At 43.1% G+C, this 20,780-nt stretch overlaps 1 protein-coding gene across 1 annotated transcript in view; it reads left to right on the forward strand.

The window, feature by feature from the left end:
• CPNE4 (copine 4) overlaps nt 1–20,780 on the forward strand; it is a gene marked incomplete at its 3' end in the record, with an annotated part of 476,837 nt that overhangs the window by 439,916 nt on the left and 16,141 nt on the right. Inside the window, exons 10-12 of the mRNA XM_080823089.1 lie at nt 2,245–2,304; nt 11,950–12,083; nt 20,418–20,472. Coding sequence (XP_080679215.1) covers nt 2,245–2,304; nt 11,950–12,083; nt 20,418–20,472 — 249 coding nt within the window. The remainder of the gene's footprint in view (nt 1–2,244; nt 2,305–11,949; nt 12,084–20,417; nt 20,473–20,780) is intronic.

The raw sequence follows: 20,780 nt of genomic DNA on the forward strand, positions 1-20,780 counted from the left end.
TGTGCTCGTTCTATCTCTGACAAATAAATAGATAAAATCTTAAAGGAAAAAAAATTCCATATTAAAAAATAAATAAATAAACTCTTCTCCCAAAGCCCCTGTCTCTGGTCGTCTTACCTTACAGATCAAATCTCAGGTACATTCAAAACATCCTTGTGCCCAGGGAAGCAGGAAAAAAGATCTAGATGAACCACTTCAGTGGTTGTCTATCTCCTTTAGGTGGCTGTGTGCAAGTCTGTTTTGATCCTCCATGGATTCATCTTACAGTTTAGTGCTCAGGGGCTATGGTATTTCAGCTCATTCCCAAGTTCTTATTTCCTTGATATACAGACAATAGTAGAGTGTCCCAATCATCAAGCAAACATTGCCATAAGGAAGCCAGGAGCATGTGGTGTCTGGGTGGCTCAGTCAGTTAAGCATCAGCCTTCAGCTCAGATCATGATCCTGGGGTCCTAGTATTGAGCCCCACATTGGGGTCCCTGATCAGTGGGAAGCCTTCTCCATCTCCCTCTGACCCTCCCCACCTGCTCATGCTCTCACTCCCATTTGCATACTCTCTCTCCCTAAAAAAGGGGGGGGGGCAGGAACAGGCACTTTTCCAGGGGCCAAGTAAACATCAGGCCTGAGAAAAATCTGCCAAGAGATGTGTCCCACCTGAAGGTGGTAGCTAGAGACACCAACATGGGATTTCATGGGTCAGTCTCAGAAGCTGCCCAGAACACGAGATGGAATCCGAGGATTGAGGGTCAAAAATCACAGGTACTGCCTGCCCAGGTACAAGGGGCCAGTCTGCCAGCTCTAGGACTGCAGGGACCGTGTCTGGTTTTCTCATCACCGTATCCCTAGCATCTAGTGCATGGTGGGGGCTCAGTAAATCCTTATGTTAGGTCCCCCAATAATGGGTCTGTGATCAAAGGAGCGAGACTGATACAAAGCGAAGGTCAAGCAAAGCTTTATTTCGTGCCAAACATCGAGAATCAAACCGACCGGCCAGGGCCGTCTCTTACAAAGAGGCGACCCCTCCCTGCCTTACAGACTAACTTTTACAGAGCAAAGGCCATGTGGTTGGGCCTGGCAACACACAAGTGGCCAATGAGACTGTAACACACAGAGAAAGCTGCACAATCATGCTAGGTCACACACGGGTGACCAATTGAATTACAATTTACCCTAGTAGATATTTGAACTAGCCTATCACCTTGGTCAGAATTGGCACCCAAAAGGTGGGACCCACACTCCTTGGTAGCTAGGGGGACAGCATGTGCACCTCACTGATTGGATACCTCCACCTGGCCTGGCCTGCCCTTATATTTGGGCTCTGTTACCTGGGACTGGCCGACTATATTTTACTGGTTTCCCGGACTTGCTTTTAAGTAAGTTTCCTGAGGGGGGTGGGTGCAGGGTCAGTTTAAGTTTTACTGCATAAACAACAAAATCACTGTTTAACCGGATGGAATCGCTCTGGCTAAATAGGCCCTTACACTTGTTCAATAAATAAGTGGATGAACATCCCCCAGAGCCAAGCAGCAGAATCATAAGGAAGCAGAAATGAAGACCAGAAATCGGTAAGGCACACGAGAACACAGATGACTGTGGCTGGGCAGAAAGCAGGGACCATACTGACTTCTAGCACAGAGGTCCAAAAGATGGACTACGCCATCCAGACAGCTACCTCCACCATCGACTGGGTACGTGATCTCAGCCTCAGCATCCTCCTCCACAATGGCACAGTCATAATGATAATACCATTTTCATAGGGTGATTCTAAGAATTAAATGAAATTATGGATGTTAAGTCCCTGGCTTAGAGTTAGTGCTCATAAGTTCATTGTTCATGGCATGGCAGGAGTCTAATGAACGGGAAACTGTCAGTAAAGGCCTTCTCAGGTCATTGCCAATCCTGCAGCCACCAATCTAGATTACTTTTGGTATTAAGAATGTTACCAAGACTGGGACTTAGACATGGGGACCAACACTGATGCCAAGTATCTCACCGGAGGCTCCCATAACCCAAGAAAGGGGAGCAGGGGGCATAGGTAGCTCCAGCCCTTACAGGGTCATCTGAATTAACCATTGCTTTTTTTCTCCTTTAAAATACCAAAATCAACGGACCCCTCTTTTCCTCACAGATCCCTTTCTGCTCTTTCCTCTAGGTTAGCAGCCTAACCCCAAAGATTAAGCTTCCGTCAGTAAGGAAATAGATCATGCTATTACTAAAACAGTTTCCTTTCATCCTCCCATGCAGATCCACAAGATGCATTCTTTCTTGGACTACATCATGGGTGGCTGTCAAATCCAGTTTACAGTAAGTTGCTTCCATATTTGTTCATATTCAGAGACCAAGGTGTGGGGAATGGCACTGGGATGGGGGCATGAGGAGACAAAAGTTTATTAAACCCTGGGTCAGCTTTGTTCAGATCTCATTGCTGGAATACTGTATGGTATCATGTTTTTGTTTTTGCTGTTGTTGTTGATGTCGTTGTTTTTAAAGATATTTTATTTACTTATTTGAGAGAGAGAGAGAGACAGGGATAGCAACAGAGGTCAAGAGCGAGTGGGGAGGAGAGGGAGAAGTAGGTTCCCCACTGAGCAGGGAGCCCAACACAGGGCTCCATCACAGGACCCTGGGATCATGACCTGAGCCAAAAGCAGACACTTAACTGACTGAGACACCCAGGCACCCCTGCTATCATGTTTTTAAAGTGACATCATACTTCTGTTTTCTCCAGTGTGGTCTTCTGTTTTCTCCAGTATGGTTGTCAGGAAGTCATATCAGGAAATTCATGCCACTTATCCTCAAGTGGTTTGGGAACTCCTTATGCTTCCTATTCTTCCAGTAACTACTTGAGGCATGGGACAGTAGGCATATTGCCAGATCCCATAATCTGATGAGCTGTATGGCAAGGAAGTAAACCATGCTGGTAAGTCCCACTGAGCCAAGGCAGATGCAGCCCAAACACAAGCACCAACACTAGATGGTCAGTGCCAAGAGGAAGCCATCCAAATGGTTAGTCAGACAAGAAAGAGGTGCATTCCAAAATATTGGAGAACTAGTCTTTAAGAGTTGAGAAATGGAGTATCTAGACTCACTGGGTGGATTGGGGATCATTTCCTACATATAACTTGTGAGCACCTGGGATTTATACACTCCAAGTGTGTATTTGGGTGGCCAGGCTGGGTTTTTTTTAAGATGCCTGGTAAACCAAGCTTATGAGTACATCTGCCCTAGAATAACTTACTTAATATTCGAAACCCTCCTAGGTTTGGGCTGATGTGACCTCCGGAAAGAACATCCCCAGATGGCCAAAAATAGATCTGCTAAAACCTATGGGAAAGCCACAAGGCAAACAAGAGAAACACAATCTGAACAGCTTTTGTTCCTCATCTTATAGACGTATAATCATGAAATTCAGCCCTATTTAGCTCCCTCAACTGGCTCAGCCATATGAGGAAAGCAAGGCAGATGGTTTAATTTTTTTGTCCAGGTTTAAGCCCAAGAGGGTAGACAGGACCACTATATTTCTAGAAATTGGATGGTGGTACTCAAAGGACTAAAAGGGGGAGTTCCAAGAGGATGAGTTAAGGGGTTGTTTGATAGGCTAACCTCTCCTTAACTAGAAGCATGTCCTCTACTCTAATCTCAGATGGGTCTGCATTTGCCCCCCCCTAGATTTTGGGCATTGTTCACGTACCCCTCAATGGTTATGAGTTAGTTATAGAATTTGGTCATTTCTTTGAAGTCTAAGGCTCTCTGAAGATGCCCCTACCCAGCCCTCCCATGTGCACTGCATGCGGGTGCACACAGAGAGTAGCAGACATGTTCATCGTGAGCACCACACCTAACACTAGCTGTCCTCTGGGCTCCCTGTCATGTTGGATGTACACAAATGGGAATAGAGAAGCCAGCAATGTCATATAGGAGAGCTACCAGAAATAGTGTCTCACAATCTTAGGCAAAGGAGCCATTCAAGAAACTATTTATAGGTTTTTAAGGGAAAGCTCTATTGATTTGGATTTGTTTTAGAGTTTATAGATTCCATGCTCTTAAACAATGCCTTATTCAACCTTCAGGGACTTACTCTGCCCTTGGAGTTAGGCCACAAGGAACCAGCCCCCATGCACACCAGGAATTTCACCCCAGAGAGTCCCCAGCTCCATGTCCATGGGCCTGCCTGACAGAGAAGGATGGCCCTTCCCTCCTTTGTCACTCCTGCTGATCGTCCCCAGCTGGGAGGCACCACCTTAATGGTTTTCACCAGCACCTCCCCAGCACCAGCCCCTCCTCCCTTACCTTATTGACTTAGTGCCCCTTAGACTTTTTGAATAGTGTTTTTATTAAGCTCTCTTGGATCATCCCCTGTGAGGGGACCATTTGTTTCCTGTCAAGACTCTGACCAGTACACTTTACAAGCAGGAGCTCAGAGAAAGCTTTTACATTTTCCACAGATACCTGGTGCTTCTGACTCAGCCTTAAGAATGTCAAAAGTGTAGCATCTTTCCCTTCAGGTGCCAGGCTGAGGTATATTAGGGACTTCTATTGACTTATAATGGATTGAACCCTCAACCTTAAAGGAGAGGTAAGGTTTAGGAAAAAACAAGAAATGAGATGAATAAATAGGATACTAGGTTTTTCCTTTAAAAGCATTCCTACAGGGGCACCCGGGTGGCTCAGTCAGTTAAGTGTCCAACACCTGATTCTGACTCAGGTCATGATCTCAGGGTTGTGAGATTGAGCCCCACATCAGGCCCTGTGCTAGGCATGGAGCCTGCCTAAAATTCTCACTCTCCCTCTCACTCTGACCCTCCCACCTCCACCTCTATAAAGAAAAAAAAAAAAAGCATCCCTATGAACTTAAATGTTTATGCATTCACATATTCTAACGATAAATATCAAAGCCATATTTGGGTCAGTATGCATAAACAGGGTATATTCAGAGGAATGTTGAAGAAGTGGTTTGGATTAAGAATTTGAAAGGCTTTTAATTTTGAAGTAATGTGGTGGATAAGGGAATGGTCAGAAGAATCTTGAGCAGGACATTAAAGCAATTGGACACATGCTTTAGGGAACTAAACTGGGAGTGTTTGGTGGAAAGCATCAAAGGCGGTGAGGGGAGCCCAGGAGGGGAAGCAAGAAGAGAGTAATAGTCCTGGTGACAAGTAAGAAGAGGCTAAGCTAGCAGGGCAGCAGTAGGAAGGAACACTGTGGCAAGAGAGTCCAATAAGCCTTGGCCCATGATCCAATGAGGAGATGGAAGACCAGGGAGAAAGAGGAGTCCAGAGGACTCAGATCTTTTGTGCCTGATTGACAAAGCATGGCAATACTATTCATGGCAACATGGAAATCCAAAGGAGCTGCCAATGAGATGATGATTTGCTTTTGGACCTGACTGATGTATTTCCAGGCCTCCCAGTAGAAACGGCACTCATAAATATGGTCCTAGGTTTCAGGAGAGAGGTAGAAGCTGCATGCAAATGGGTCTGGGTGGGATGTCCAGAGAGAAGAATACAGAGAGAAAAGATGTCTCCGGATATTGTAGAAGACCTCCATTGGGCAGCAGGGGGAAGGGGGGCAACCAGTAGAAGAAGAAATGCCAAGGAAAAGGTCTGGGACAAGGCAGTACCTCAAATGACCAGGAAGAAAATTTTATGAGATCAAGGGCAATAATCCCATATGCGAGAAAGAAGTCAGAAGATGAAGAATAAAACACTGGGTCATGTGATAAAGAGGCACATATCATCTTATGTAAGAGCAATTTCAGCAACGTGAGACAGGGAGATCCAGGAGTTAGGGTGTAGACAGAAGTAAGGAAGTGAACACAGCAGGTGTAACTATTCATTCAAGAAGGTTGGCAGGGAAGAGGAGGCAAGAGCGGAAGAGGAGGAGAGCAACTTGAAGATTAAAGGAGGGAAGGTTTCCCGCTAAAATCTGACCATAAACAGAGGAGAAGCCCCAGTGGAGGGAAAGAGATTAAGATGCTAAAAAGAGCACTAGTCAATGATTCTTTTTTGGTCCATGACCTCACTTGAGAATCTGATACACAATCTATATCCTCTCACTGGAAAATGCACACACCTGATTCTGCATGCAATTTCGGGAGGTCAAGGGCGCCCCTGAGGACATTCCATCTCCTCATTCAAATCCTCAAATCATAAGAACTTGAGGGCAATTGTCACGTGGCAGTCTAGGAAGAGGTGGGAGGAGGTGGGCAGATGAGAAACAGACTAGAGAGGGGGAGATGGAGTTCACTGTGTTTGGCACATGGCACAGCAGCCAAAAATAAAATAGATACTAGAATTTCACACACAAAACACAAAATTATAGACAGCATAGAAGAGACAGACACCATAAGGTATTTGGAAAGAAAATGGTAGAAGAGTTCACTGTTTCCTTTGAAAGTTACTGTTTTTCCAGATATTTAAAAATGTACTTTGTAAAGCAGATTTTCAGAGACAAGCTGTAAGCAACCTAAATGTCCAACAATAAGATAATGGCTATGTAAATTACAGTACCTCATTTAGGTGGATTATGGTAAAGTCATTTTAAATGATAATTACAATGATTGATGATAATGGGACAAGTTTATGACATAATGTAAAGTGAAATAAAAAAGAATGTAAAGCAGAGCTACCCTATGATTACAACCGGATAAAACCTTTATGTCTTAAGACATGAGAGAGAGGAGGAGAGAGAGGAGAGAGAAAATCTAGAAAGGAAAAAGAAAACATGACCTGTTAGGCTAGTGAAATCCTTAAGGAATGAGAATTGACCTCAGGGGCAGCCTTGACCTCCCAAAATTGTGTGCAGAATTAAGTGTGTGCATTTTCTGGTAAGAGGATATAAATCTTGTGTCAGATTCTCAAGGGGTCCCAGTGACCCCCAACAAGTGGGTTGTTTTCTTTTTTTTTTCATATTTTCAGATGGCCATTTTTAGTATTGATAATTTTCTACCATTAAGGATGGTATTTCCCTTATCTCTGATTTTACAGTCTACATTTTGGTACTCTAATATGAATGTGGCTCCTCCCAGATTAACCTTCCAGCCTAAAGAAAAGGATCACCTGAGACAAATTCTCTCAGGAAATCTTCCCGAACCTAACACGTTCCGGGCATCCTTTATCTACACTGTGTCTCAGTTCAAGTTTTAAATCTTTTCAGTATATCCCAGACTAAACACTGGTGGACTGTGGTGGAGGTGTAGACCTCCAAGAAATGAGAAGGAGCCCCGGGTTGAAGAGGGGAATGCTTTGCAGTTTGTGGGAAATTAACCAGGCAATCTTGGGGGTCTCTCCCATCTAGTCTAGTTCCTATTTCTTTGCCCCCAGTGGAGTTTTGAGGAAATAGAAAAGCACAAGAGTTTAACCTGTCCTTTAAGAAATGGTCCAGACTGAAGAGTCTCTCCACCTACAAGGCTTATTGTATGGGTCCAAGCTGTATTTAAATATAAACAAACAAACAAACAAACAAAGAAAACAGCTGCCCCAGCAGATGATATGAGAAAGGTTGACTGCAGGTTGATTACAGAGAGATTAGGCCACTGACCAGAGGTTGGTTCCCAGCAGCTTGCCTTAGAAAATACGGGGGAGGTTTCAAATGACTTGTGTGTAGCAGACAGACAAGGGATCTGAGGAGTGGTCTCCTTTCACAGAAGATGCTTAACATATCCAAAGATAGATGCTTATCCTTGGCTTCCAGCCTCTTTCCGGAAGCGGCTCCGCACCCAGGGCTTGGTGGCAGAGGAGGGAGCATTTCCCATTCTGACTCAATAAGGTTTTGCAAAGCTGTTCCACGGCCCTGCTTAATGATGAGCGAGGCCTCCTGGGCAGAAGGGGAGAGCCACAGGCGGCGCCTGTTCCCGGGCTGCCTGCTGAGAAGATTGGAGCACACACCAGAACCACAGGCTTTCGTAAATGCTTCCTATCCAACAATGAAAACGTGGCCGCCCCGGGAGCCCACCAGCATTCAGGAAGCCAGGCGTTGGTGGCCACCTCCACAAACTGGCACTTTTCAGTCATTTTCTTGCTTTTATTTCTCAACTTAATCCCATTTTTCACTGCCTCCCTGTTGCTTTTTAAAATAAACCTAACCTTTCGCTCTGTTCTCTTTCCACTAATGCTAACCTAAAGAGCACAGAGAATTCTTGGTAGAAGGCCACCTCCTGAAGATAGATTCTTTATCTCCAGCTTCATCAGGGAGATTTAAGAAACCATCACTTGCCAGGAAAAAGCTCTCTCAGCTCCCATACCCTTAAGACTGTCCGTGGTTGTCTAGTCAATGATACAATGGAGTGGAAACCTCCCCCCTTAGTCCCCAGAGGCCTGCCTGCAGAAAGAAAATAAAATTTCCCTCAGGCCTTTCATATGTATACACAACACTACCAAGAGCAGGTGGCCCAACGACAACCTTCTAACGGTGATCTTCAGATGCCGCTACTATGTTCAAGATGCCGTCTCTTCCATTTCCAAAGAAATGTGGCCACTCCTTTTCCCTAACTGCCATCCAGCAGTCACCAAATCCTCTTCATTTTCTACCCTAAACCTCCCTGGTCACAATCCCCTTCTCACTGTCACCTCCGCCACAAGCTAATTTGTTAAGCATAAGGAAATTATTCCAAGCCTGAGGATGAAGAGTTGTTCGAAAATGAAATGACCAACAAGGCCAGAATGAGGAGGAAGCAAGAGAGGCACCTGGGGTCCGAGATTTAAAAGGAGGCCTTCACTCTCAAGATCATGCAAGTGTAGGGTCAGCTGGGAATGAAAGCCTTCTTGAATGGATGCCCTCGTCACCCCTCTTGCCTTCCCCTAGTCCCAACCCTGTGATATGTGCTCTACTTTAAAATCTACTGTTGCCAGAGCCTGCGTGTGTTCATCCAGACCTTATACACTCTTCTCCCCGTAACACAACGTATTCATTCAGGTGAGACGCCTGGGCTTGGATGCTGCCACTTGGTGCCTGTGTACTTGGAGGCTCTTGCCCATGACTAGGGAGGAGAAGAGGAACATTTAGGTCTCTTGAGTTGTCATTTTTCTTTATGGAGGTTTTCCCTTCTGGCCTTTCTCCTACCTGGTTTCATTCTCCGGTTTTATATCAAGACGCCAGCATGCTTTTGTTACCATGGAATACCCTTGATACTCAGGTAATCAGCACCTGGGACGATTTGAAACTGCAGCATCAGGAAGCACAAGCAGAGGATTGTGACGATCCGTGATGAAGAGCACCTTAAACAGAGCGGTTGTGAGCCATAGGTGCTGGTTATTAATAACAACATCTCGACACCTGCCAGTGATTTGCATTTTAGATAAATTGGAACAGAATCAAGGTTATCTCCATAACAACTTTCTCACATTCTCTAGAATTCTCTAGAGTCCTAAAATGTTTTCTTCAGTAGGAAAGAGGTGGCTTTCCACCTAGTCTTCCCGGCACTGTTTTTACCTTCTAAAGGCCGTGTACATGTGTGGGAGGCACCGGCACCCCTTAAGTATGTCTCATCGGAACCCAAAGGCTCAGCATGGTGGCTCTGCATGCTTGAGATCCATAAACCAGGAGGACTCTAGGTGTGTGGTTTCTTCAGACACCGTCTCTCAAGCACCTCCCAAGTGTTCCTCTTAGAGAAGTTTTCCAGAAATAATCTGCATATATTTGACCTCTGCGTGCTTGAGGCCCCATGGGTGGGTCCTGGGGTGCTTTACATCCCATTCTTCTTCACAAAATACATGGAGGCCCCCAACACATGAACTTTTCATCACAGTCCTTGATTCAAAGGACCTTCACCTATTGTCTTCCTCTTGTTTTCCAGTGGGTTGACTTTTACCTTTTGGCTGGAATCTATTTCAGAAGATGCTGGATTTTGCTGGTCCTCTTAAATCACTCCCAGCCATCCTCAATAACACATTCTCCTTATTGCACAGACAGACAGACACATACACACACACTTTACTGGCTCTTTTCCTACCTTTTACAACTGGTCCGATTACAAACAGCTGTTCATTCAAGGCCATTCGTCTCTCCTAAATTACTCTAGTTGCTTCTAAGCTTGTCTCCTTACTTCCAGACTAGATCCCCTCCATTCTTTATAGGAATAAACATAGCCAAATACCATCTTGGCATGCTAGCCACAGCCATATATGTTCCCTTGGGTGTATAATGGCATAACGGAGGAACAGTCTTCAGAGCCATAGAGACTTGGGTTTTAACCCAGCTCTACCCCCAGAAAACTTCATCACCTTTGGGCTGGGAATCGGGAGGATCTTCATCGAGAAAAAGGAATAGTGATCTCTGCTTCCCAGAGTGTTTTCATGAAAATGAAATAACACAAAACCTGGAAAGCAGATAGTACTGTGTCTGACACAGAGCAGGGTTTTAACAAAGGTTGCTCCTCTCTCTATCCCTTTGTTATCTGAGCAAGGGCACCTCAGGGTTGGGGAAGTACTGTGTGATTTTTCTCCACCCGACCTTTCCTTTTGAAACACTGTTAGTACTAGCATTTTATCAGCTGGTACTCCCTCTGTTGAAAACGTCAGGGTGTTCTGAAAATAGATTTTGAATCCTGCTTAAATTTCTTTTCAATGCAGTCCTGGGGAGGGGTGAGGAAGAAAAGGGACGCAAAACCGGTAATGAAGAAGTAACCTGACACGAAAGAAAAAAGAAAGGTTGTAAGTGAATTGTTAGCCTATCGCTTTTTCTCTTCTAGTCGCTTGGATTCTATTGTAGCATTACAATATAAGGGACGAGGGCTATTTTCACCTATCATCCTTGCTCTTACAGGGTCGTCTTTCAGGAGCAGAAATGAAACACATAGCACCTTTTCTCTGTCCTACCAGAAGTGACAATCCCCCCCCCTAAATAAATCCAATGGGACATTCCAATTATGTGTCATAATGGAATTTTGTCAAATAGTATACAAGTAACATTTCCCACTCACAGGATCATGAGAGAAAATAAAGCCTTTCTGTCATTAGTAAGCTTGTGAGTGGATCCTGACAGGCCCTGAAGAAGAATAGATGTAACACGAACATTTCTTGCTTTTCATACAACTCCTTTTGTTTTAATTGGTTTAATCGCCCCCATCTTTTCCCTACCACTCCCCCCACTCCCCACTCCCAAGCTGAAGCTTTTTTTTTTTTTTTTGAGAGGTGTTTGCTGGGTTAACTTTTATTTAATTGGTAATGATGTTGGAAATCAGAAGAAATGATCCGTCCCATTTTAGCACTCTCCAGGCTTGAGCCTTTAGTGGTTGTTTGCTGTTGTTAAGAGCGTTAAGTGAGTCAACGCTTACTTAGATAATGATGGTAGGAGTCAGAAAAAAATTAAGAAGTTCAAGGATAGTATTTACTTGGTGACAAGACAGAGGTTTTTCTTCTTTACCTCCCAGTCACGGTGCCAGAGCATCCCGGCTTCTTCTCTGTTACAGGCAGGACTTCTCTCACATGAGGGAAAACCAAAAGCTAATGCCTCACTCGAAGCTGCTGCTTGCAGAAAATTTATTATAACCATGTCGACACATCTCTGCAACTCGCCACACATGAAAATATGAGTATGGCTTTTGAGATAGACCACACCAGTAACACAGAATTTCGTTTTAAGGTAATTCACCTCTGCCTCTGAGATGGAATTGTCCTGCCTGGACAGCGGAGAAGTCTTTTCTTAGTGAATCGGGAACTGGGGACCAGATATTCTACCCCTGCTCATGCTGCCTGGTAATGGGGACCAGCAATGGCTGGGCTTCCTGACCGACATGTCCATCTCAAGTTCTGTTTTGGCACTGAGGGAGGGGACAATTGAAGACTACAGAAATGGTCTCAACCAAATTAATAACTCCTCTCACTTTCCTTCTTGACAGCATAGGTGATGTGCTGCTTTTTCCATCTTGAGCCATGCCCTTTGTGTGGCTGATCACAATGCCTGTGAGATGCATTCACTTTAATCTACCCGTTCTCCTCTTTTCTCTTCCAGGTAGCTATAGATTTCACAGCCTCAAATGGGGACCCCAGGAACAGCTGTTCCCTGCACTACATCCACCCTTACCAGCCCAACGAGTACCTGAAGGCCTTGGTGGCTGTGGGGGAGATCTGCCAAGACTATGACAGGTACAAGACTCCCAGTTGGCTCACGCCTTATCTTTCTGTGGGTTCTGATGGTCCCTCACTGATCCTGGGCAGAAAAGTGGAAATCAGGTCCAACAGCTACCTATACTGAGACTCACCAAGAAACAGGATAAAAGCTTGTCCAAACCTTTTATCCTCTCCACACCTAGAGAAACTGAGCTCATGCCATGCTCAACTTGGTCACACACACACACACACACACACCCCGCAATCCTTTCTCAGCTTTCTTATTTGGCTTGCAAAACCACTTTCCTTTTTGTGAAGTTTCAGAAGGTGTCTTGCTACTCAAAGCTGGGTCTGCAGACTACCAGCATAGCACCACCCAGAAACTTAGAATATTCTCTCAAGCCCCACTTCAGACCTATTGAATTAGAATCGGCGTGTCAACAAGATTCCCAGATGATTTGTGTGCACTGTGGACTTTAAGAAGCACCAGTTTATTGGACCTTATTGCGTCTAACCCTCACATTCCACCTTGTGTAATAGGCACTATTTAGCAGGAGAGGAGAACTATGCGGGGAGGTTAAGCAATCTGTTCACTCACTCAGCCTGAGGCAGGATTTGAACACAGATCTAATTCATTCCACCACTAAAGCTCATAACCACAGTGTTTCACCGATTTCAGAGCTACTGGTAACATTAGCAGAGGGTGTGCGTCCGCCCATGTGCATGTGTGTGTGCCCATGGGAGTGTTTGTGTGTGTTGATATGTTTGTATCTAGAAAACTTGATTTTGGGGATCAGATCGGTATTATGTTAATTTTTCCTTGCTGGTAAATATTGACCTTTCCCACCAAAAGAATTGTGATTCACATAAATTACATTAAACTGAATGCATTTTGCCTTTTCAGTATTTCCAGGTTGAGGTGAAGTTGTTCACATGTTCAAAAGGTTCTTTGAGGTAGAACCGATGTAAATATAAATACGGGTAAATCTCACTTGCGTCCTTAGTATGATTATAAAACAAGGCCAGTTAGTAATAAGAAGCAACAAACGAACTAACCCTTTAAATCAGGAGAATAAATGACTCTGTCCTCCAGTTTCAGAGAGCATGACTTCTGTTCTTTCTAGTCTCATAATTAGTGGTAGTAATATTACAAACCTGTTGCCCCAGGCACACAGGGAAGGAGACAATCTAGTGACCACAATGTGCAGAGAAACAAACAGGACAGGGGAGGAGGAGGGTCTCGTCATTATTCTTCCTGCCGATGATTTTCTGGATTTGGCTTGGTCATTGCCAGTAACTCAACTGGGTTTGAGGGTAGCCGGGGACTGAATGAACAGGTCCAGTAAAATCAAACAGCTTGAAACACTCAAGCCCTTGCTTACACTTGCCCTCTTGTACATTTAGAACAGAAGGCAATAGCATTTTAAGTTACCTTGTTGAAGTGATACTTCTCATACTTAACCTTGAGATATTAACTATGAAGACAACTTGAATTTCAGCTCTGATTTGTTTTGGCCCAAATACAGGGAGTATTCCTAGAGAGGGTATATATCATACGGAGAGTTCCACCAAGGAAAGAAAAAACTGACAAATTGCATCTCCATTGCCAGAAACTTCTCCAGCCATCCCCAAGACACCAAAGCAGTCATCTCTTGCACAGAAATGATTTAGCATACTGGTGTATACATAAGAGGCCAGAAAGGAGGAGGGGGTGGATAGCTACAGGATTCTTAATAACTTTTAAATCTTGAAATGCTCATAAAAGAAATGGAGTAGGTAAAGTGCTCCATACAATATAATAAATAGCTGCTTAACAATAATGTTGACTCTCTTCGGGAAAGAAGGCAGTGTAGTGTATTCATGCATTCCAAAGGGAAGGTTGGTGGGTTGACCGGGAACTAAGCTACCAATGCCCAGAGCCTTGGCTGTGGTTCTGCAGCAGATTTATGGAATGATCTGGAACAAGGTGCTGAACTTCCTCTGTTTCCTGGTCACCTCACACGCAAGATGCAGATACTACAATCCCAGGGACCCGTATATCTTTTAGAGCTGTTATCCCCTTAAAATATAAAAGCCAGGCACAGGCAAAGCCCAGAGAGCATTTTGTATTCATGTGAAAATACAGATTCAGTATAAAACTAAGATGGGACACCTTAGGGGTTACATGAAGAATTATTGTAAATTATTCTTTTTAACATTTTAATAGGATAATATGGAAATTACTGGCCCAACTGTCCAGGAAAATCAGGCTTCTGCAGCTCAGTGGAGCTTGATGTATATGTATACGTATATGTATAAAGAAGGCAGCTCAGCATTAAAAAGGGCAAATACCAAAGGAGGAAAAGCACTGAAAAGCCCAGGCGCTCTTTTGAAAGACTCCCTGGAAAAATGTGTAATGCAAGCTGCTGCCTTGAGAACTGACAAGGTTCCGCAGTTTCTCCTTTGCGTGGGTGGGTAGACAATAGACAGGCAGAGTCAGGAAATTTCAAGTTGGGGCTTTGGAATTAATTTATTCTCACATCAAAGTCACTGAGGTTGATGTTCAAAAGAAACACTTGAATAAAAACTGACAGAAGGCGTCGTTCCCCCTCCTGCAGCAACAGAGAGGTTTTTAATCCCCATGAGCCTTAGAAATTGCTCCCAGCCTCTGACAACCAGGGGCTTTTCTTCCTGCCTTGTACAGTCATTGCTGAGGGGTCAGTACGAGGTGATCCATGAAGTAGAACAGCTTGCAAAATGCATAAAGCCCTCCTCAGGGTGGCCTGGAAGGGGAAGCTATTCCACAAATATCTGGTCCTAAGCCCAGAAGATGGTCCTGCCCGCCTGCTCTGTCTCTCTGTGTCTGTGCCTGGGAAAGAGAAAACACTGCCCATACTTTCCCCTTGGACTCCCCAAGCATGCACACATATATGCGTGCGCGCACACACACACACAAGCGCGCACACACACACAAACACACACAAGCTCATATATTCCATTTGCATTGTAGCATTTACCCAGCTCCTATGAACATACCGGTCAGGCTGCTCAAGATCAAGGTGACATCCATGCCTTGGGCCCAGCAGAGATATAGGTCTCTGACCCCCGGCCGTGTCCTCCAACAAAAGGCTGGTCTATCTGCTATCAAGAGATTATAGATACCGAATACATTGCTTGTAAGCGTAGACTGCTATGTCATGGATGTGGCCACCCCAGAAGGAGACAGAGGTTTCAGCAGCTGAGGCAGGAGTCTTCCTGCATGGTGTGTTAGGAGGCGAAGTTAGGGCTGATGCCCCATCTGACAGGTATTGGGTTTAGAATCAGAAGATAGGTTTGTAAAACAGTGCCCCCACTTCCACTCCACCAACACCATTCAGGGGATCTCAGCCTTGGCTGCACACTGGAATCATTCGGTTTGTCATAAAATATGGTGATGCCTGGGCCCCACCCCAGAGCCTGCTTTAATTAGTCCGGTGTACATCCTGAGGAGTCAGGATTTTTCATGGGCATTTTTCTAATGGGCATCCCAAGTTGAACTCCAGAGTTAAATCAGTTGGATGGGTCAGATGCGATGGCTAAGGAGCTATGAAGCACCTGTTGGCCGCCGGGCACCTCACGTGGTACCATAAAGACAGAGATAAATTAATAGAGCGTGATTTCCCCCAGCTGCTTCACAGTTTCAGAGAGAAAAAGGCATGTAAATAAATCACAGCCCGGCACAGTCAGGGCGGCTTTGCCCTGTGTAAGGATGGGGACTGCATCAAGAGATAAGGAGTAAGTTTCCCAGGTTAGTTTCCAAGGCAGTCAAGGAGGGCCTTCTGTCAATGGCAAATTCTGGGATGTTCTGAATGGTAATTCTGATCCTTTGGAATGCTGATTCCATCCTTTGTTGTTATTAGAACATGGATGGACTTTTCTTTATTATTCTGAATCTTTAGACCAGACCAGCCTCCTACAAAGGGCAGAGTCAACAGGAGTGATGGAAAGAGCACGGGGTCCTACGGACAGGTAGACCTGGGTTCAGACCCCTGCTCTGCTGCCTCTGTTCTGAGGTTTCCTTCCATTCCATGAGCCTTGGTGTCCTTGATTTCAAATGGAAGATTTATCAAACTTTCCTTGCAGAGCGGTTGTAAGGATTAGCTAGAAAGTGGCTAGCTAGCACGTGTTCTGCCTGTGATACTCAGTAAATGATAGAGGCTATTCTCTTCGATACTCTTAATTAGTCTTAAAAATAAACTGAACACAATAGGAAAAAGGGATTACAGTGTCAGATCTAAAGGACGTTTTGGACCAATGACCTTTAATTTTTGGTTTTGAGCATATACACCTAAAAAGAATTTTATAAAAATGTGTAATCTCACACATTTTTACATTGAAATCTACTGTTTTTCATCATGAGTTTAAACAATGACAAAGACCGAAAATCCTGGTGTATTGTAAATAGGAACATTTAAAAATAAAACTCTTACATAACTCTTGTGAATGCATTTAGTAGGATCTAAATGCCATAGCTCTGTGATACTCACCATCATCCATTTAAAAAATGTATGAACAAGCTCTTTAACTGGAGTTGAGAATTTTAATTATTTCTTTTTTTTCATGAAGCTATATTTCCAGTCCCCTCCCCCCAAAGAATTTCATCCCAATGTATCTTTAAGATTTGGGTTCAAAATCCTTTTATTGACTTTCTACAATAAAAATATGAATATAAATTTTAAAATTTCTAATGCTTAAAATTTTCTCTGTTGTAAAGATTCAAAATATTTTTTTAAAATCTTCTGTTGGAGCCCTTATTACAATTATTATTAATGCATAATTGATCAAAAGAACATAAATATATTGGGAATGTCAATGTCTAATTATTGCCTATAAAAAAATAAAAACTTTTAATGAAACAAATAGTGGGGTTCTTTCCCAAGTAGTTTACATATCTATAGATAAATGCTACCTAGTACTAGAATATAAGAGTCTAAGATCAATTCTAATCCAATTTTTTGTTTTTATCAATATAAATACTAAGAAAACTTGTTCTTATAAATAAGCACATGGTAATGAAAAGAGTTTGATGAGCAGTATTACTCATTTATTTCCATTCTAAGTTATATATCAGAAAAATCACATAATGGTTTATCACCAAAATGTATTTTTAATGATCTACCAGCTGATATCAGCACTTCCTACAATTTTTTAAAGCAAAAATTGGCAACTACCTGACTTGCAAAAGGATTTGTTTCCTAGTTCCCGTATTTTCTACTGCAGAGTTTCTACACTCTGGAACAATACACCATTGTGGTTAAGATTCAGAATGGGTAAGGAGAAGGATAATTGTGAAAGGGAAGGTGTGAATGGAGAGCTGGTCTTTCTATTATAGGTGTTCCCAGAAGATCAATTTCAACAGAGATTAGCTATGAAAGTAGAGAAACTGAATACTGATTTCCTTAAAAAAAAAAAAAAAAAAAAAAAAGCCATGCTCTCCTGTCCCCAGAAGGGCTTTGCATTTATTTCCATGTACCCCAGTGCTAAAACCATTGTCTTAAAGAACAGTCTTAATTAAATGTCTAGGTGTTCTGAAATGCCATTTTGCTCTGAGTCAGCCTCTGTTTCCTTATGGATGAAGTAAGTTGTCTTTATTTTTATTGCCCTCTTTCTTTCAAAGTCTTCCTGAACAGGAGGATAAAAATGGTGTTTGAAAATGAATCTTCCATCTGGAGATCATTGGAACAAGGTCATTCCCTAACAAGTTCAGGACGGCATGTTCATTTACCGTTGAAGACGATGGGCTCTTTTCTTGTATTTTTTACTATGTTATTCCAATAGTGAGAATAAAAGATTGCCGTTAGCAGCGTGGTAACATTGAATTTTCCAAGTGGGCAAGTTCCACTCATCCTTTTCCCAGTAGCTGCTGAGTGGCCCCTTTCTCGGGGCTGAGTGGATTCAATCTCAAGTTCTTTGATGTGCTGGTGTCCCCGATGCTTCCTTGTGTGCTCAACCTGCCTTCTCTTGCTTCTTGCGTAAGACTTCTCTCTGCCTAGTTTTATTTTTAATCAGGAAGCATGGATGTTTAAATCTATTGTGCTTAGGCTCGAAACTTTTTCTTCAGTATGTTTGTTAGTCAGAGACCTTGTGGTGGCTAACTTCAGAGAATTGATGCCCTCCTGGGTCATTAATTATTCCTCTTGTAGGGTGAGGCAATTTCCCTACCTCCCTGCTCTTGAAATTCAATTACGTAACAGTGCATCGTGCTCAGCAAACTTCAAATCCCCAAGGGTGGCTTAGAAGGTATAAAAAGAATATCATTAAGGCTGGAACATTGGTTTAGTGATTAGCAATGGATGGAATATTAGATCTCACCCTTCCTAGACTCATCCAAGAAAAAAATAAAAGGTATGGAGCCCCCTAGGTTCCTGTTTGGACTTCTGAGCCATCTCCAGGTTGGAAGAACCAGGACCCATTCTCCACCCTGGAAAATGTTTTTCCAGACTTGCCCCAAAAGTACCTCTGAACTCTCCCTCACAGATTCCTCTTCATACCTGCTCGCCCTTGTTTTGGTTAAGGAGGAATTACTGAGGCGATGCATTTCAGTATTTCCAAGGACCTGAAGTATCTTTTTTTCTCAGAGCTGTGACTAATCCTTTATAAGATGTTGTGTTTTTCTATTTACCACTATTAATACCTTTTCTACTAAATGCCAGATGCAATGCAGCACAAAGCCTGTTCCTGCACAATAGTGAGGAAAATGGAGAGCTGGTGGTTTTCTGGAGAATTTGACTAATTCCAAAGAATGCTGGCTTCCTTGTATCTCCCAACCCCTACTCCAAATTTGCTTGACTTTACCGTATTTTAGTGAAGTGTTATCAAAGTCATCATTGGCTACTAATGACCTCTACATCTGTCAGATGGTGATGGGTAAAAATCTGATTTTGGTACTTTGACTACTCTGTCAGCCTTGGGGGGTGGGGTCCCCTATGGTTGACAGAGCCATTCAGAAACAGTGAGCCCTAATCTGAATTTCCTTTCCTCCTTTACTCACTCTGCAAAGAGCTGAGAAATGTAGGAATTGTTCCAAGAACAAATCTCAGTTGTATTTTTAATGGGAGAGAATGTAAAAGGTAGATGGCATGAAAAGGATATGCCTCTGCCAAGAGCAATATTCCAGAGCCCCACTGCAACAAAGGTTTGCCTAAAGAGAGTCTTACTTGTCTGGTCAGGGGGCCCTGTTACTGGACGTTCCAGAAGGAAATCACATGTAATGCTATATACAATCATTAAATTATAATGGGACAACAGGAAAGGCATAGGCTTTAGAATCACACAGTCCTCCCTGGTAAACGCCTTTGGCCATCTTCTTAGTCTTTCTGAGACTCAGTTTATCTGTAAGCAGGACTAGTAAAGAGGTGGAACTTCAAGGGTTGCGTGGGAATTAAGTAAAAATGTACATTGCCTAGCATCATGCCTGGCACATTGTATGTGCCAATTAATTTTAATTCTTTGCCCCATCATCTCACCTATAGTACAATAAAGTTGGAGTTAATATAACATATGTGAATGAATAAATTAAGAGAGAAATTTCAGTATGCATAAGAGAAACCAAGCCATGATTCAGTTCATGGGTTATCTAGTCATTAAATATTTATTGTGCACATACTCTATGGCTAGTATGCTGAAGAGAGGGCCAAAGGGCAGTTTGGGACAGAGAGGCAGTGGAGATGTAAAGTTATTAATGCAAAAAAAAAAAAAAAAAAACCAGCATCCCTTTGCATTCGGGAGATAAGAAAAGATATGTAAACAGTTTATATTGTTTTTATGAGTTAAAGTAATGGACACAATGACTCCTGTAGATGGTACCAAGCTCTGACAGGTAGCCAGCCTTCCAAGCTTCCCATTGATTTTTAATATCTCTTTGGATTTAGATTTGCTGGATTTGAACCCTGGCTCTAACTAGCAGCCTGATCTTGGATAAGTCACTTTACCTCCCAAGGCATTTTGCCACCTGGGAAATGGGAGTAATGGTCTCTCTCTACAAAGATTTTAAAAGATAATATATATGAAAAACCCTAATAATCAACCACTGAAGTTACCTAATTCATCATCACTTTTCAAAGACAGAAAACGGGTAGGGGAGTTGAGGCAATCCTGGGCCATTTTATTCCTTAGTATCAAATCTAGCAAAAAGTTATGGGGAGAAATTGCATACTAATGACTATAAAGAACTTCGGGGTTTCCTTCTTGATTTTAATTACCCATGCAACTGCTATCCCCTTACCACAGATAATCAAGAAGCATGAGTCAGCATTTGGCATAGTAACATGTCCTTGTGAGGTAATGCAGGTTCATATTTTTCCTCCTGATTAGATGATGAACAAATGAAGCAACTTCTTCTTTTTTTTCCAGTGACAAAATGTTCCCAGCCTTTGGGTTTGGTGCCAGGATACCCCCAGAGTACACGGTAAGTGAGTAGAGATCCTTTGCTGTAGCCAAAGGATGACTTGGGATTCCTCCATAGGCGTTCACTCTTTTGGCCCTTGATAAAATTATATAAGTAGAGCCCAAAAACTCAGAAATGGTCTTCAGAACCAGTGGGATTAGCTCACTGGTACCTATCTTTTGATGAAACTCAATCTCCTGTACTCGAGATGGGTCTTCTCAGAGGTCCAAATGAAAGGTTCCATTGTTGAACTTCTTTAATAGATGTGGTCAGAGACTGAGAAAATACTCAGGAAGTTGATCTCTACCGGCTCAGAACCTATCTATTCA

The sequence above is a fragment of the Martes martes genome, assembly GCF_963455335.1.
Source record: "Martes martes genome assembly, chromosome: 1".
NCBI lineage: Eukaryota > Metazoa > Chordata > Mammalia > Carnivora > Mustelidae > Martes > Martes martes.